The 19312-nt window shown below is 38.1% G+C and overlaps 2 protein-coding genes across 6 annotated transcripts in view; both read right to left on the reverse strand.

Annotated features, from left to right (window-relative positions):
* KIAA1549L (KIAA1549 like) overlaps nt 1-1524 on the reverse strand; it is a 178634-nt gene extending 177110 nt beyond the window's left edge. Inside the window, exon 1 of one of the 2 annotated variants that reach the window (XM_087718436.1) lies at nt 1086-1524. In XM_087718436.1, coding sequence (XP_087574562.1) covers nt 1086-1359 — 274 coding nt within the window. In that variant the 5' untranslated portion in view covers nt 1360-1524. The remainder of the gene's footprint in view (nt 1-1085) is intronic. The other variant, XM_087718445.1, reaches the window with a different exon arrangement.
* Nucleotides 1525-11481: 9957 nt separating this feature from the next.
* Nucleotides 11482-19312, reverse strand: part of HIPK3 (homeodomain interacting protein kinase 3) — a 76960-nt gene continuing 69129 nt past the window's right edge. For all 4 annotated transcript variants that reach the window (XM_087718454.1, XM_087718462.1, XM_087718470.1 and 1 more), the window contains exons 13-16: nt 19099-19239; nt 17423-17658; nt 16310-16437; nt 11482-15644 (exon numbers count right to left, since the gene is read on the reverse strand). In XM_087718454.1, coding sequence (XP_087574580.1) covers nt 15171-15644; nt 16310-16437; nt 17423-17658; nt 19099-19239 — 979 coding nt within the window. In that variant the 3' untranslated portion in view covers nt 11482-15170. The remainder of the gene's footprint in view (nt 15645-16309; nt 16438-17422; nt 17659-19098; nt 19240-19312) is intronic.

The raw sequence follows: 19312 nt of genomic DNA on the forward strand, positions 1-19312 counted from the left end.
TTCCACTGAAGCTAGTTCCAATACTTTTTTAGTAGTTCTTTTCAACAGCAGTCCATCTTAAGCATGATTAGGTGCTCTTGAAACTGAAGTTTAACACTTCCAAAACTTAGTGTCTTTTAACTGGACTAAAATTTATTTTAAAAATTATACACTCCAATAGTTTTAAGTCCTTATCTTAGTGTTACAGATTCCAGTTTGGGAGCTGCAACAACCATAGTCAATGAATATTTTGCAGAAATATTTCATGGCAATTGTGTCACCCAAGCATATTTATAAAGTCTGTGATTATATACAGTGATTCATCTGATTTGAATATCTGCGTTGTTATTACTTTAAAAACACAAAACTGCGTAGGAATGGTTTTCAAAAATAATAAACACAGAGGGATCTTTCTCCCTTTTGACAAAACAAATTACAGAAACAAATTCAAGTAAAATTGCAATCTTCTCTTTCAGCCTTTTTCTCTGCAAAATAAAACATGTAAGGAAGAGAACTAGAAGGAGAGATCGCAGAGCACTCCTTACACCGTCGGTAACTTTACAAACACAAACCCCAACGCCTATTGAAAAGTAACGTCACGTTATGCATAAAGAGAAAGAGAGAGAGAGAGAGGGTCACCAATCTATGTGATTTTAAAATATTCAAAGCCTTCGGGAGCATTCCCAAAACCAAGCACGTACTCCACGGCCACACAAATAAGGGTTTGGATCTTGCAATAAAGTGCAGCTATTCTGTAGGCAGGGGTTAACTTCTGCGAAGGTAACGGCGGCAAGACGGGAAATGGAAGAACATGGCCCCTATGCGCTACATGGAAAGGACTCCTTCCATGATTTAAAAAGGGAACATCTGATAGCAGATAGCCGACCATCCTTACAAACCAGCGCAAAGCTTCCTGCAAATCCCGTTACTCAGTAGACAATGGCAGCATATTCCGAGACGAGGAAGTGCTCGGACAATAATAACTGCATCTAGCGGCTTGCAGCCAAACGACCATCACCAACCACTGAGCTATACATCACTGAAGACTTGCTTCCCGCCTCCCGCTCGTTGATTTACAGACCCGGCACTGCAGGCGCGTTTCTTACCTCGCTCCGCCTGGACCCGCTGGCAAAGGACTAAAAGCACGCCAAGAAGCATGACAGCCTTAAAGAGGGATCCTCTGGCGGCCGGGCCGGGCTCGGTACTCCTCCGATCAGGGCATGGCGGGGGTGGCGGCAGCGGCGAGAGCATCGGTAGACCACAGCCAGCGCTGGCCGCCCAAGCCCTCGAGATGCCCGCTGCAAGGACTCCCTGCAGGCATTCAGGAGGCTCGCACTTCGCGGCGGCGCCTACCGCCACCGCATCGTCCCCGAGAGCCATTGGTGGGCCGGCTGGGCTTGCACATTCCCGTCGAGGGTCCGGCGCCAGCCTGGGTCTTCTGTCACGGCGCGCGGGTTCCCATAGCCGCGCGCCTCCGCCAGGCCGGACAGGGCAAGGCAGGAGCAAGCGGCGAGCCGTCCTTGGCTTCAACAGCAGCAGGTGTGGAGAGGCTGCTGTCAGAGCCTCCCGGTGCAGCAAGCCGCCCGTCGCCAGGCCCTTCCCGCCCTAACCCTGGGCGCGGGGGGCGCCTGAGGCTGGTAACGGATGCCGAACGGACGGGAGTTGTGATAGCGGCGCTGAAACGGCGCTTCATCGACAAAAGAATCACGTAGCAACCCTCCGCCCCTCCTTTGCTCCGGAGTCGCAAGAGATGGCGGCGCTCCCAAGCCGAGGGGGACCTCTTCTGGGCTCTCGAGGCCTCACCGGGGAGAAGTTTCGGGCGCGGGGACCTCGGCGCGATCCCAGAGGCCTCTTCGATCCCGGGGGAGGCTCGCGCGTCCCTAGTTCCTCTCTCTCTCGAGCCGCGAATTCGCCAATGCAAGCTGGCCGCGCAAAAGCCCTTTCGTGCTAATAGCCGCCTTCCCCCATTGGTTAGGGTTGTCATTCGCCGCTCCAACTTTTAAAAATGAGTATTGTGCCGTGTGGCCTAATGGAGTTCACAGAGGTCTCAGGAAAAGAATCCTTCACAGAAGCCATATTTATATATAGACCGATTCGTGCTGTTGCTTTTCAGAGCAAGCAATGTCACGCAAAGAAGGAACGCATAGTGACCCAAAGAAATGAAAACGCAAGATAGGAGAAACCGTCTCCGCAGACTTTTACTGGTTCCTCACTACTGTATTAAAACCACATGAATTCAGGATTAATCAGCATTTGCTCATTTTAACATTTCTCCATCTTTTTTTCTTGGTAGAAAACAGTCTACCGAGGTACATAAATTCACTAGTGCTGAAGGGTATATAACTTGCAAATGTTCGCTCCATATGCAAGCCTTTGCATTAAAAATCTAATACTTGCTGCAGATGATTTGAATTCTTAGTCAACATCTTACATTTTAGCAATCTCTGTATACAAAATTATATATGCATCTACATTCCCAACTAACAGGCACGTAATATCTGCACAAGCATTCCAGATATTTTTATCTATATTGAACTGCTAAGTAGATGTCATAGCTTATTGAAGTTTTTGCTAACCATTTCGGTTATTCTAATGCTTAAATTCCATTATCTATTTAAAATGTTTTCATATTCAATTTCCATCATATTCAGTACTTTTTTTCACTGCAACCAACCTTCATATTTGCACAAGACTAACTTTATCTTACACTTTTTCTAATTCAACAAATACATAATACATTTTCTTTGGAACATTCATACATATTTTCTCAAAGGCTGGTTGAAAAGTAAAACTTCATCTGCAAATTCTTTCCCACATTTGAACTTCCCAATTGTCACTTACTTATTTGTATCCCTTCAGTCAGAGACACTTTCCCAGGAACGTTCACCAAACTTTTTCCTATGGTTTTTGTGTTCACTCTTGCTAACTTTTCCTTCACATGGGGGGATAAAAATAGATTTGTTTGCTAATTGTCATATGCAGTTGCAATCTTCACATAAAGATTAAATAAGATACCTAATTACTTTACAAGCAAGCCATGTCCCTATCTTAGTATATGTCCAGTTGAATCAACCATACCTGCAGTCTTCTTTTTTTAAAAAAAAATCCTGTAGTGTTTATGATTTCCTGTTCATTATTAATTTCAGTTTTATTCTTTAAATGATTGTCATTTACATACAAACTTCAAAAATACTTTCAGCACCCCTTTCATTTCTATTGCATCCCAAATTTCATCCTGCTTATTTTAATAACCCTTACTCTGGCTCCTTATTTAGCCCTGCTTTTTTAAAACTTAACTAAGTAGTGTCTTTTATTAGATTCCTTGCAATTATTTTCTTCTTTACATCCACAATATATAATACATTGCTCTCCTTCTTTCAACAATAATATTCTGGCCTCAGCTTTTTTTCATATCCACTATTTGTTTTATAATTCTACTAAGCATCCTTTTTCAGACTTACACTTAAGGTGACAAGCAAAGATGATCCTATAGGTGTTCTATAAATGTATATATTCCGTAGTGAGTGGGTTGACTGCTGCCTTCAAGTGATATACAGGAAGGGGTGTGAAATTCTATTAACCACACCTGCTCATTATGAAGATTTTCATATAGCATGGATGAGATCAGGCTAATGGGGGGAAGAAGCATAGAGAAATAGTGGGAGTGAAGTGTGGCTTGTTGGTTTGTTGAGTAATATGGGATGGGGTGACTGCCAAATGCTTAATCAAAGCCCTTGTAACCTGGTTGGGGCTTATCTGTGCCTCAATAGTGAGGGGAAGGCAGCCTCCCTACATAGGACCAATACTGTGTTCCAGCCTCCTGGGCTAAGCTCCAGCACCTGGTCTCTTGCTCTTTGGTAGGTTCAGACTCTGGTTACTGCTTCTTAATATTAGACTGATATTTAGTAAAGCTGATTCACAACTTGATCCTGAATGAGAGGACTGAACTGACTTTCAGCACTGAAACTTGAAGGGAGTGTTCCCCACTTAGAGATGCATTTTCTGGTTTCAGATACAGCACTAGCCACAATTCCAGGTGAGAGATGGGGAGTGGCCATTGGCATCCATGAATATCTGCTGGGCTTAGTTGATCAGGTATTTGTGACCATTGTGGTAATAACCATGGACATTATCCAACTTGTTAAATATCTCAACAAAGAGATCATACATTAGATCTGGTTCTTGTCTTAGGGCTGTGGTGTGATGATCTGAGATTGAGTGATATTAATATTAATCCCTTAACATGGACAGATCATGAACCAGATTGTGCTCTATGGAATTCTGTGATCATGAATCCTGTATAACACCTGTAGAGTGAATCTTGTAGTTCACGTAGCAGCTTTAATAGATGGAAGCAAGAGATGCCTAGAGCACCATTGGTGATATGTGAAGGATGAAGTCATTTTGACATCAGTAGATCTTTATTAGAACTTACTCTGTGTTAAGCTTACATCTCCACTCTTACTGCATATGCAGACAGCTGGCCAACAGCTCTGCTTCAATTAACCAAGTCTCTTCTGGGTAAGGGAGTCGCTTTGAAGAACTGCCATGAGAAATACTCTCGGCATCTATCAGATGAAGTGGCTTGACTTCACTTGGAATTAGATTCAAGCTGGTCAAGTTCTTTGGAAGTGCCTGAGAACATCTAAGATCTGAATTATCTGAGAAGAGTTTAAATTAGTTAATCCTGAGGATCATCCTGGGAGTTAACATTTGATTGGCTCCAAATGATGATTAATGCCTCATTGCAGAAGAAGGTAGTGCTAGTTGCCTTGAAGAATATAGCTATACACTCCTTCTCAAGATACTATATTTGGATCAGACAGACTTTTTTCTCCCAGTTTTCAATCTGTTTCTAGAGAAGTTAATGAAAGGCTGGTAGGTGCTTAGCTTCAAAAGGCTCCTGCAAGAAATAGATTCTCTGGGCCCTTTCCAGCCAGGGTTCAGGCCAGGTTCCAGTACTGAGAAAGTGTGGTCACATGTGGATAGGTTCTGGATGGGTTGGTGTGGGGATGGTGCAACCCATCTGGATCTCCTCCTTGGCAACATTCAATACCATGGACCATGATACCTTTTTGGACTGGCTTTGCAGGAGAATGTGGGACACTGTTTTGCAATGATTTTACTCCTCCTACAACTCAAAAATATTGAGAGATAAATGTCTATCGCCTCTTACCACTCCTCTTTAATTTACACAAGAAATCACTAGGTGAGGTCATTTAATGGCACAGGGTGCATTATTACCTGAAATCTTGATCATTCCCCAGTCATGGATTTCCACCCACGGCTGGGCAGACAGTGCCATTCAGCCGCTCTGAATCAAACCTAGCAAGACAGAGTAGCTTTGGGGTTTTGCCAAAGGTCTGGTGATGTGTTGTATTCTACCTTCAATGGGGTAATACTTCCCTGGACGGAGCTGGCAAACAACTTGGGGCTCCTCTTAGACTTGGGGGTCCTACCTTTTGGAACAACCTTCCATGCTTTAGACATATTTTTTTTTAAAGAAACATATGTATTAGGAAAAGGAAAAAGAACTGGAAAATGATTGAATTCTCCTTTAACTTTTGCAATGACATAAAATCATAAATCCAATTTAGTGGTTAAGAACACTTGCAAGCAGTATCATTCAGATGAAAGAGATTACTTTTTGATGGATGAAAATATCCTTAAACATGGGAAAGAAGTAATGTTGTGAAAATGAATTTTGCAACACTAATAGGTATTTTGAAAGCAATACATACTTATATAGCTTTCACATAAATATTTTAAACAGATTACGGTAGCAGTTAAATTATTCAGTATCTCCTTATTAAAGTCATGTCATTTTAAAGGTAATGCTTTTAATTTTCCTCCATTTAAACAATACCATTGGGAGTTAGCTGCCAACCTCACAGTAAATGAGGGATATTATTTAGCACCTTGCCATCTTGGCCAGTTCTTGATTCGAACTGTAGTTAGAATTTGGTTGTATTTTCAGCAATGAAGGCATATTTGAGTCTTTTTGAATAGAACATTTAAACTTGAATTTTCCTTTAAAGAAAAATACGAACATGGGCCAATTCTTATTTAAAGATGGCTGATAATATTTTGTGAGGTGGGTGATATCTGCTCATAAAGGGATCGTTACACTTAATCAAGTAATGATACATTTAAAATATTTCAGATTATTTTTCAGAATACAATTTTCTAGAAAGACTAGATGGAAATACAATTAAAGCACTTGGCATGTACATTGCTTTATGTAGCACTGCTCCTGCCTGCCTTTGAAACCCCGAAAAGCCTAGAGAAGAACTTAAGTAGACTGACAATATACTATTATAAAAATTATAAAATAAAAAAATAAATTTGAATATACAAGAAATTTGGAATACAGACTTGGAGTGAGCATCACTTTCCACAGGACTTAGAGAGTTCGTAGCCTGCTGTGAGGGCACGGCTGCTGGCGCTCCCAATAAAGGGAACGTTTCATTAACTACAAAGGGCTTATCATGTTTGGGAGCCAGGTCAGAACAAGAGAGCTTAACCTAGTTTAGCTTGTTTTGATGCCTAGGCTATTTAGCTTTTACTCACCTTTGGGCATAGAAATATTACAAAATCTGTAGGCTCCATCCCCCTATTGGGTCATATTTATTTCATTTCATAACTTTTGCATACTTTTGAAAACTTCATCCCTACCACCATCTGAAATATGGCTTGAGACACCAAATACGATGCCTGCTGCAGATTTAACCATGACACCTGTAGATTTCATCCGTTATTTGAAACTGGATCTCTTGGAAAGGTGCCTGCTCTGGATTTGTTCTCATATATTTGTGGAATATTGATTGGCACATCAAGTTATGCTACTGTCCTCCAGAGAAAAGCTGCATCAAAGTAACAAACGTCTTTCTTTTTCAGGCATCCTTTTTCTTATGTCATCTTCCAGAGCACTTCTGAAAATCAGGGAGCCCCCAGAAACTGCATATGGGGAGAGGCTACAGAGGTGCAATCTAATTTAAAAGACATTGCCACCTTTTCATTCCACATGGTGGTGAAGGCCTCCATCAAAATATGTTTGGGAGCCTAGGGAATTTCTCAAGCTCACTCTGAAATCCAGTTGTATCCATTAGGCTGGGAGTGGGGGAGGACCAGTTAAAGAGGTTCTATTGCACTGTACTGCAGACCAGCACTGGAAAGCTCAAAATAAATTAAAGAGTAACCAGACCATATCAAGAGAATGTTGTTGATATCTTAAATACACAGATCATGTTACAACCTCTGAGACAAACACCAGATCTCAGGTGTGATCATTATTTGCACAAAATGATTATTTGGGTCAGGCTGATGGTTGTCATGGTGGTCATACATTCCCAATCTGCTTCAGACTCCATGTCCAGGCAAAGCGGGTTGAAATCCTGTAGCCATACAAAGGTAGAAGATTCTACTGCTATCCTGCAACATAAAACAGCTCAAGTAGGCAGAGAGACTGGTATAGCAGCAGAGGTCCCATTTGTTTCTATAATTGAATTTCACATCTAGGATCTTGCATCCAATTATATACAAAGCAGTGTCTCTAGACTGAATGGTCAACTCATCATGGCCAACTCACTATGGGACACCTTGCCACAGGACAAATACAAAAGTTAAATTAATTTCAATGGAACTATGGCCAATAATAAAAAAAAGTCAATCCAGAAATACAAGACTTATAATTTCAATGAAAACATGGTCACCAATAATAAAAGTAACTGAATGAAATGATTAATACAGCACTGAATTGTCCTGCAACAAGTTGTCCTGTGGCAAACTGGCCATGGGAATTATCCCACAAGTTAGCTGTGGTGAGTTGGCCATTTTGAGTTGGCGGTGGCGAGTTGTCATAGACCTATCTCTAGAAGCCATAAATCTCCTAAATGATAAAAAATCAACCCACCCCGTGGCTGCAATTAATGTTATACTTGCCTGGGCACATGTTCATGAGAACCCTCTCATGCTAATCCAAGTTGAAATTATACACGCCTGTCATTCATAATTAAATCTTGAATGAGGATGGCTTATTGCAGGCCAATCTGGCATTCAGGAGCAACAGCTAGACATTAGGACCACTGAGGAGCCAATGACTTTGTACTGAACATAAAGCATATTCATTTTTGCTGAGGTAGATAATTTTTACTTAGGCAGAAAAGAAAGCATGCATTCATTTTGTAAAATATGCTTGAAACTTGTCAATATCTGTAAAGAGAAGTATGGAGAAATGCAGAAAGTCATAAGTGTTTAAAATCTCCTAAATGCTGATGACTTCTTCCTCCATTCAGTAATGTATGAAGCATTTTTTTCAGGTTTAATTTTTTTTAATTAAACATAACTTGCAGCAGAAGTAGTTTATTGCTAAACAAAATATGTCCAAAATGTGAAACAGCAAATTAATATATGGATACAAAAAAACCACTGCATCCACTGCTCTGGAAAAGACAGGACATAAGATCATCCAAAAGCATTTTTACAAGATTCTGCTGATTGAAAAACATACATTTTCACCAAATACACTGGCAGTTCTGACAAGGATGATAGGCTCCTCCACCTTTAAAGATTCTCAACATTTAATTATGGTTTATTTTTGAGATATGCCTAGAGGAACCAGATGCTGAAAATATTGAAAAATCGATTGAAAAAAAATCTGTGATTCAGGACTCTGCCTACAAGAACATATGGCTTTTGTGAAATAGGTTGAGTTCAACCCACACAGTAATGCTTCCTATCTAGTTATTTTCAGCGTGGTTGGAAAAATACAATCAAGTTTAGCAGTTCCACAGGATATTAGCAGGCCATGCTATACATGCAATTTATGCAAAATACAGATTCAATCCCCTTTACAGTATTTACACAGGCCACTAAATAGAATGATCAAAAAGCATTTCATCCTGGTCAACAAACTGCATTCAACCAGGCTGAAATCAAATTGGAGTACAACATGGGCATAGAATAATGCTATTGCACAGCCATTTTCTAATCACATGCTTTACTATAAATGTATAAACCTTCAACAATACGTTTGAAACTTCTATAAGGAAATAGGAATGATGTGGTGCTAGCATAGCACTTTCGATCAATGCCAGTCATTAAAACTGCATGCTTGGTATCTTTCTTTTATCTGTTGTTTTTAAAACAATGTTATCTTCAACCAGATTTGAAATAGCTTGAACTAGTCTCCACTATTAACTGTATTTATTCCCCACTATTAACACTATTTATTCCCCAATTATTTGAAATGTCATGTACAAATTTGTTATAGGGCAGTGATGGCTGACCTTTTTGCTACCGAGTGCTGAAAGTGAGGGCGTGCAGGGGGGTCATGCACGCGCATGCCCACACCAATAACTCTATGTGCCCTCCCCTGATGCATGCACGCGTGACACGCCCCCTCCCACGCTCCCCACTTTTGGCACATGATGGCATGGTGAAAGTTTTTCGCCCTCCCCAGGCTCCAGAACCTTTCTAGGAGCCTGGGGAGGGTGAAAACGGCCTTCCCCACCCCCCACCCCCAGATGCTGACAACGGCCCGTTTACAAACTTCCGCTTGGACCAGAAGGCCTGTTTTTCACTCTCCCCAGGCTCCAGAGCATTTCTAGGAGCCTAGGGAGGGTGACAACGCCCCCCCCCCCGAGGCCCACCAGAGGCCAAAAACAGCCTGTTTCCCGACTTCTGGTAGGCCCAGAAGGCCTGAAAACCAACTGGGTGCCGGACACATGCGCACCAGAACTAAGTTCGCGTGGCCACCAATATGGCTCACCATAGGTTCGCCATCATGGCTACAGGGCTTTATTTCTGCAAACATAAATATAATAATATCCATACAAGAAAAACACTTTGGGTAATCTCGCAATGAAATAATAGTTATGTATGTAAAACACTGATGGGATTGTGTAATTAAATATAAAAGGATTTTATTCTTGATTATTTGTTTCTATACCATACATATTAGAGATGTACACAAAACAGCCCAATATCAAGAAGTAGATAGAACCTCAACATGATTTAGGGAATTAGAGTTTTCAGATTCAGAAGCTGAAGTGTTTGACCATGCTGTCAGTTTGACCTAGTGAAAGAGACACTTGTGGATATATGGTGCCATTTTGGTTAGCTGATCCAGAAACTGAATTAGGTAAGATCCTGAGCCCTGCAACAAATTGCAAATTACAAAGGATAGAGCAAGAAAGTCAAGCTTGAAAGTTAGCAGGGAGAACTATAAGAAAAGAGTATTTGCCTGACCAGATCTTTGGGGCAAATAAAACTTCACAGCCTCATGCTAGAACTCTTGTTCTCACGTCATGTTGGATTACCTAATTGGACTTTGAAATGGATACTGATTGCTCTTGGATCCTTCCTGGACCTGTGATTTGTCTCTCTGGAAAAGTACATTATTGTTGTTTTCTAGGCATTTATAGCAGAATGTTTTAAGTGTGCAACCTGTGCCTAAGTTACTTTGTTATAAAGTAAACACTCTATGAGATTGTACCAGAAACTAATTCTGTGTGTAGTTGACAGCACAGAACAAAGTGTCAAGGGCAAAATGCTAACACTAATACAAAATATAGTCCTAGCCATCAATACATTGTTTTTCACTTGTACAATTCTACAGAAAACTCAATGGCAATCATAAATCAGAACCTAACATCTATGCAACAAAATATACCCAGAATCATCAAGAATAAATTGACAATTGTTTCTTAAGAGTACAATAAAAGGGTACAAATAGGATAAATAACTCACCACTGCATGGAAATGCACAAGGATTTATATGAAAGATTTCAAATCCTCTCAAATTGTTGTTTAAAATACTGTTTCACCTATAAGGTTTGTTTCATCAGCTATGTCCATAACTTTGAAGTTGGATAGTCCTAAACCTGCTATACTTTTTTTTTAATTTTTGGCCTGTTTCTCTTGTCTCCAGTGTTATGCTAGAAATAGACTAGTGTCATAGCCTGGAAAACTCTGGGCATTGTGCACGAGGCACATTTTCTACTATCTTAAGCCAAATACATACAATGGTGCAACATTCACCATAAAATATATTACATCTATTTCTTTTCCTTCCCCTTGTCTTCCTCCTTAAATTAATGGCTCCAATTAGCTCATTGTAAGAGTTACTTTCATGCAGAATTCTCATGTTTTTAGAACAGAATTGTATACATAGGAATGGTATGTGCATTTCCCCATAAAATTTCATGATTTTATGTTCATTAATTATTTTTACAGTACATTTGTTTCCCCTCTATCACTCTGTCTAAAGGTGTCAAAACAAATACTTTCCTACCAGTTTGAAACTTTCCTATCAGCACAAAATTCAAATACTGAGAGGGAGATGAGTGGTGGTACCTAAATTTGATAAACAAAGAAATGATGCTAAAGATTTGATCTTTCCTTCTAAACATAGGAAGCTCTGCCTTTATGAGTTGGAATATATCTTGACAAATGTACCATAGGTGGGTTTTTTTAAGCATAAAGAAAAGCCAAGAAGAGCAATTGCTGTAATATATATTTTAATTCAAAGTGAATCTTGACAGTATTACACCATAAATTCTTATTTTGACACTCACCAAAATAGTCACCTGGAAAACCCGCTTTTTGTGACAAAGTACAGAAGGCTTGGTCACATTTAAATCGCTGAGAACTAGAGAGAAATACTATCGCAAACTGTAGGAAACATTATATCCATAAAAATTTTCCCAGTCCTCTTATTGTAATATTGCACAGTGCAATTGCTACATGACAAACTAGTGTAGCACAGAAATCAGGAACAAAAAAGCCACAATTCTCCAAATCATTATTAAGCGATAATAGTTCAAACTTAACAACCAAACCTATATACTCAGTCCTAAAACAAATCTATGATTTGCAGTGTGAATTTTAGTTTTAACAAAAATCAAGTTAAATTTAGCAGTAAGTACAGAGTATTTAAAAAAAAATAAAGCGAAATAATTAGTAAATACAGTAGTATACTTGATCAATAACACACCCTGAATTAAAGTTAAAAACTGAATACAAGGAATTAATATAAAAATTACTCTCCAAATTAAAAATAGTACACAGTTTATCGTGCAGTGTTTTATTTAAAAAGCATTAGCTGCAGCCACCAAGTAGCCAAGCTATTCCTTAGCTAACCAGTCAATGTGACTGCTCTGGAGTGAAATCATGGATTACAGCCTGAGAGAAGGCATACAATCCAATCCTTCTTTGCAAATCTCATTAAAGAACTGGCTGCACATTATTTTTAGTGTTGGTTGTGGTAGATCCTATTTTTCATTTCTGAAAAGTTAAAAACATATGTTTTATAGTACACAAGGAGCCACAGGCTTCCTCTGGAGTATACTGATAGTTAGTGTTTAACCTGGCATATTGTTCCATGTACATTAGCTTTGTATCCTGAATGCAACTGAAAAGCACAGTACATACTTCAGAGAAAGGAAGATCCAGTTTTTAAGGAGAACATTTCCCTCCATTCAATTGTTGTGGAAAAGTAAGTTACCTTGTGTTTTTGTGGGTCTTGGTGAGTCCAATGCCAGCAATGGAAACAGCACTCAAGAAACCCCATTCCCAAAACTGGGAATTTAAGAGAAGACAGGAATTTACAGAACCATAAATATTAAGAAGAATAACAAATCTACCTGGTGATTTTCTGGATTTCCTCTATATAAGTATCGGAAAATGACAAAGTTTTCAAAGGTATCAGGTTACTCTTGTATTAAGAGAGATACATACAGAAAGAGAAGTCTGTTTATACAAAATGCATACAATTATCTGTGAGAAATCACTGAAGTTGAAATCCAGCATACTCCTTTGGGTACACTCAATGACTAATATGGGCCTACTGAGTCTTTTTTTTCCTTTCAGTAGCAATTCTTTCAATTCCACAAACTGGTTTTTAATCTTTTCAGTATTTCAGAAGTGCTTTTGCTTGATAAGGCAGGGGGCAAAACTGCCCCCACTGGCCCCACAGAGCTGTGGCGCTCTGATTGTAGCTCAAGCATAATGGGAAAGAGAGAATTTATTACCATGTTCGGTCATTACAATGTACTGCTGGTCTTGGTTTTCTTTTTTTAATGAACTAATACTGCTATATTTCAGATGCAGGCACATTTATTTCAATTAGACATTCATTAAATAAAACACTGCTTATGTTAATGGAGCAAAGGAAAAAAACTCTTTCAACTGCTAGACTACTCAGGCTTCAATCTTATGCACACTTTCCTAGAAGCAAGCCCCACTTAAGTCAGTGGGATCGCTTTTAAATAAACATGCTTAGGATTGTGCTTGAAAGAAACTCTTTCCACTCCTATTCCAGTCTATGCTGTAAGAACCGTATTCCAGGAACATTTATTTAAAAAGGTAAGTAAGTAGTTTAAGCGTCTGCACAATGTCAATATGAACACATAAAAATTATATTACATGAATACAGCCACTTATATGCAATGATAGTTAATAGAGATAAAATACTGATGCAAATAACACACTCAAAGTAACATATGTAAATTGTTTTCCATCATTTACAATATAGTAGTTACAACACTCCAAACATGAAAGGAAACAAAACAAAACCAACCCTCTACTTCCATTTCATGTAATTAGACTTATACAGAAATTAGAAGGCTAAAAACTAGTTAAATCACCTAATTTCACAGCTATTTGAAGTGGCAATCATTATATAGCAGCTTATCTATGATACATTCAAGATAAATGATGCAATTTATTATTTGCCTCACAAGCTAGATCACAGCCTCACTTCCTTTAAATCCACGATAGCACTACAGTATATTTGAGGTCTATGAAAAAAGTAGCTACCTTTTATAGAAAATGGATGATTAAGTCTTTGGTGCTGCAAAAGCAATTTCATTTGAACTAAAAAAAAACACAGATTGACTACCTAGGGAAAATGCATGTCATCTGTTGTCCCTGATGGAATGTATTTAAATAAGGAAATACTCCCCAAACTCTAGAACAAATACCATAATGTAAAAAAGCTAAAACCTCTCCCATGCATAAATGAAAAATTGCACAAAAAGTACTCACATCATTTCAAGCTTCAACAGTAAATATTCTGCTACTATTTATTAAATACTGTATGGTTTGCTCAAGCTAAGATGAAACCACAGTATGAATCAACAAGCATTTTGCTTTTATTTTCTTTCGCTATCTACCCAGATAATTCTTACTATACCTTTAAACAGGTTATTAAATCCAGTTGGATATAAAACACTTTGAAAATAAACTACTTTAGATTGTATTGCAGTTCCACCAGACAGTATAAAACACCATTTTTAAAAAATTCAACAAGCTAATGAATCAACTTTTCCTAAACACTACAAAATGCTTTTTCTTGAAGCTTATTTTAAGGAAAACTATCAGACAGCGGAATTCATTTAACAGCAACGCATGCTGTTTTCCAAAAAAGAAATCTCACCCAGTACTAAAATCATACCACGCACAACAAAAAAGAAAGTTAGTGAGCGTGCATTAATCTATCAAAGAATCAACAAATCTGAGTGTTAAGTGCTGCAGTCCTCAACATTTATAACGCAGTGACATTAACAACCTTGAATATTTAAGGCACTATGTGGGAACCGGTTTACAATGCAGCTGAGATTATCAGGACACCAACATTTAAGAGCAGTTTTCTAGGCAACTGCATTTTTGTCCATGCAAGGGACACATGCAATGTGGAGAACAGTTCAACCTTTTTAGGTATGTGATTCAACACAGAACATCAAGATACATAATACAAACAAGTTACTCATACATGATACTGATGACATGTGCATCTGTTGCTCTAAACCTGTACACTCAATGGCTTCCCAAATGTAGAAGTGCCTCGCACTAGATCAGAAGGCAATTTTATAAAAATAGTAGGAGCAAAACTGAATTTTTACCCCCTTAAGTCACCTGTTTGGAGTTATTTCGTAAGAAGGTAACATGACTAAAGACAAATTTATACCAAATGTGCAAAACACATTAAAAGTGAGTTAAAGCTCAAGGTTATTTAAATTGCACCCAAGTCTAACATGATTAAAAAAAATAATTTTCTTGTGCCATGGCTAATATTTATTAAATACCATGTTTTCCTCTCAAATCACATATCTTTCTATATATCTGTGTGTATATATATGTATATATATATATATTTATCTGAGCTTTGACAGCATACTGTAATTTGAGTCTCACATAAATGGATATTGGCTGAGTTTTGTTGGACTCAGTGGAAATCCTGTGTAAGCAGGTGATGCAATGTAAGAATGTGGTGGGAAAATTGGTTTATATCGAGTCTGTTGAATGTTTGGGGAAGGCAGTAGTCTGGGATTTATGCCCACTGGGATCTGATGAATTATGCCACCGTGATGAGAAATACTGTAACTGGGATGATGTAATATTGGTCTTGAGGTACATGGTGATGCAAAAATGTGGGCCACAGGTGCAGCAGTACTGAGGGATGCAGATGATGGGTAAGGTAGAATTGCAGGCTGTCCTCCAAGATGTGTATTTCCAGCCAATTGTGCATGAACTGAAGTATGAGTGGGACTTCCATGTGGAAGAGAGAATGCATGACCAGCAACATTATTTGGGATGAATGTCTGCTGCCTCCAATGACCACAATTTCCATTCCACTCCTGAGACCCAGATCCAAATGGCTGAACCTGTTCAAGGAAGATGAAGAGAAATAATAGTTAATTTTAAAAGAGAAATCCTTTGTCCTACTAATACAGCCTCAAATACCATAGGAAGTATGCTTTCTTACTAATATATACCATCGCAAACACATTGATATACAATTTTTTTTTTGTTTAATACCCATTTTAAGTTCCCAAATATGGCCAAATGCAGATCCAACCCATTTGACAATAGCATTTTCCTATCTACTTTGAGCCAACTGCTGGTATATTGCATTAGGTTATTCCAGTTTCGAACATTTTGAAAGGAAAAAATAGCTTGCACATGCTGTTCATATATTCACACAAAATATATTTCCTACAATCAGTTCATTTCATTCAGATAGCTGTGATGCAACTAATTAAACTGAAACAGCTCATATAGAACTAAATTAAGAAGTCTTCAAGACTTGAGCACAATATAACTTGCCCTATAGATACAAATTTGTGTAGCATATGTCATAACTAGTAAAAAACAAATATTCAAGAACTAGAAGAAGTCATAGAAAATACATTGTATTGATGTTGCTCTTGACTTGGAAGGAATTTACATCAAGGAAATAATTACAACAGTGGCAAATATTTCTACATTAAAATGAGCAGCCTGAATGAGTTAGAAAATTGTATTTGCAATATAATATTCTCACACATACTCGACTGAGGTTTGAATGCTGCTGATGGAATGCTGACATAAATTTTCGCTGACGATTACCCAAGCCAGAAGAATGGTTGGTTTTTACACGAGCAGATCGACGTTTTACCAGCGGTTGGCAGGTATTAACTGAGAAAATACAAACAAGGTTACTTCTAAAACCTTATTTATTATTCAAGTAAAATAAACATTACCTAAAAAAATTCTGTGGTAGTTTTGGGATGAAGACCTCACCAATCCTGATTATTATTTCAGGGGAGGAGGTGGCGGGGTGGCGGAGGAAGGATTATATAGACATTAATTGGCTTCATTACTATATAAAATCTGAATGAGTGGAAAGACATACACACAACATACAGGTAGTCCTCAACTTTCAACCATTTAATTACTGTTCAAAGTTACAACAGCCTTGGAAAAAGTGGCTTATGATCCATACTTGCACTTACAAACCATTACACCACCCCTGTGGTCATGTGATCGCAATTCAGGTGCTTGCATTTAGCACCAGCTGCACATCCTTGTGACTGCATGATCATGGTTTGTAATTTCTTCTCTTTTTTTTTCTACTGTCCAGCAAAAAATGCCCACTGGTGAACTTGGATTTCTTTAACAACCATGTGATTCATTTAATTAGTGTAGTAATTTGTTTAATGATTGCTGTAAGAATTGTCATAAAATCTGACTTGGCATACAACAGCAATGACTTACAATGGAAATTCCACTCATAATTGTGTTTGTACAGTAAGTCGAGGCTGTAAATCATCTCTTTTTCCTGCTGTTTTTGTTCCAGTAAAACCTCTCCAGAAGAACTGTCAATAATGAAGCAGTTCATGAACATGGCATGTCAGGTCCATCCTGCAGAAAAACTTTCCTGCACTTTCTAAAAGTTTCTACCATAAACTTACAAATGATACATGCCCCTTGCTTGAAGACTTTGATGTAAAGCTCCTACATAGGACATCTTCATTTTCCAAAGATACAATTTTTAAAGTATTTGGGAGCAATGCCGAAAACGAGAATTATCAACTACCCAAGCAGTTAATTCACTGATTGGATGAAATCAGTATTAAAAGACTGACCCAGAAAGTAACCCCACCCTCTCCCCCCAAAGTACCTGAGTTTGTCATTTGCCCGTCTACATTTAACCTGTTCTGTATCCTTATTGGTGGCACAACCACAGTGCATACAGTTGGTTTGGCTTCTAGGTTAGCAGAGGATCTGGTTTCTGTTTTTTTATTGGAGGCTTCTGAAAAATGATTTGCTATAAATGGGCTGTCATGGCCTGAAGAGTCAGAACTGGGGGAACCATCCACAGTATCACAGCCGCTTTCCTGTTCATCATCTGATATGCTGCAATATAAAGGAAAACACCACTAAGAATGTATCTGTTATATAGGGTTTCTATTTTTAGCAGTATACTACTGTTAAAGGGATACTCAAAGCCTCTTAAACCGAATAACAGAAATTCTTTCACATTTAATATTTTGAAGTTTCAGAAAGAAACTGAGATTGAAATTAACAATCAAAACTTTCACATCTATTTTTAAAGATAATTTTTGCAGCATGAGCTACTGAGAAACATTTCTGCATCTTCAAAATCCAAAGATATTAGGTGAGTTCAAAAAATAAATGTTTTCAGTTCTCAATTAGGAAAAAGGGTGATTCTAAGCAAATTCAGAATTTTAATTTTGATTTACCGAGTATTGGCCCAATTTAGCTGGATTACCAATCATAGCTAAAGAAAGAAAGAAAAGGCACACTTTGCTTGGGGAAGTCTTCAGCAAACCCTAGATGCAGCATGCCATCAGTCATTATTAAAGCAATACTGTAGCAGCTTGTTTTCAGGCCTGATCAGCTACAGCACCAGAGCCATTAACTGTTCAAAATAGCTCTTCTTCCTAGCAACAGCTAATTTCATTTACCTTAAATGATGTTCTCATATAACCAAATCTAATTGGTTGTTACTAGCAGGAGAAAAAAGATGACTTTTAAAAAATGGGACATATAAACTGTAGCCACTCAATGCTGCTAAGAGGATCAAAAAATATGGTGATAGTCTTTAACCTAACAATTATTAAGATTTTCCTTTTTTTTTCCAACAAAAAATTGTGAAACATTTGCCTCAGCTTTGGTAATGTCTTTTTTTAAATTAGAGTTACCTAGTTGTCATGGCAATTGTCAGAGTAACATGATAATTTTATATGTCTTTAAATGATCAGATTTCCAACTGAGCAAAACCACTCATATTCATCCTCTCTGTTGAACTATTCAAAACATAATAATTTATATTTTAAGAATATGTAATAAAATCGATTCACTGAATTCAAAGCCAAAGAACTTTGTTAGCTTACAGCTTTAAAACAAATGGGGGCTGGGGGTTTGTACATAGTTATAGCTTTGCTGAATTGCTACTTTAACATCAAGATCCTTAGATCCTACATAAAGTTCCTACAAAGAGTTGTAAGAAAGCTTTTGCGTAAGTAAAACAGAATACACTCAAATAATATACACCAATCTTTCTAAATTTCAAATGGGAAAACCAAAAGAGACTGTTCCATAAAAACCAGAGATTATGGTTATACATTTTCAAACAAAACTTGCCTTATTTGAAAATATTAACTAGAGTTAATAGCAAGTTAGATGTAAGTACATCTTGGTTTTAAGTTCACACAAAAGAAGAAAATAGCAACAAAATATATTTTGCAGAGACACAGAATGATGCCTCATTAGGCCAGATTGAAAAGGTAGTGCTATATATGATTCAATGATATAATTATTTACAATTCCTACCTGTTAGGTCTCTTACAAGGGGATGGACTTGACTGCCCAGAAGAGCTTGTGCTCAAAGTGCTGTCAGGACTACTCAATGAACACACACGGTCAATATTTAGTGTACTCTGGCAAGCTTCACAATCAAGACTTCCTTTGCATCTGGAAAAAAAAATGAAGGACTTACTCATGCCATACCTACTAACATTCAGTCATCATGGATCTCTCTGTTGTT

The sequence above is a fragment of the Thamnophis sirtalis genome, unplaced genomic scaffold (assembly GCF_051295495.1).
Source record: "Thamnophis sirtalis isolate CommonGarterSnake01/CBP01778 unplaced genomic scaffold, rThaSir2_p1.2 scaffold_1, whole genome shotgun sequence".
Taxonomy (NCBI): Eukaryota; Metazoa; Chordata; class Lepidosauria; order Squamata; family Natricidae; genus Thamnophis; species Thamnophis sirtalis.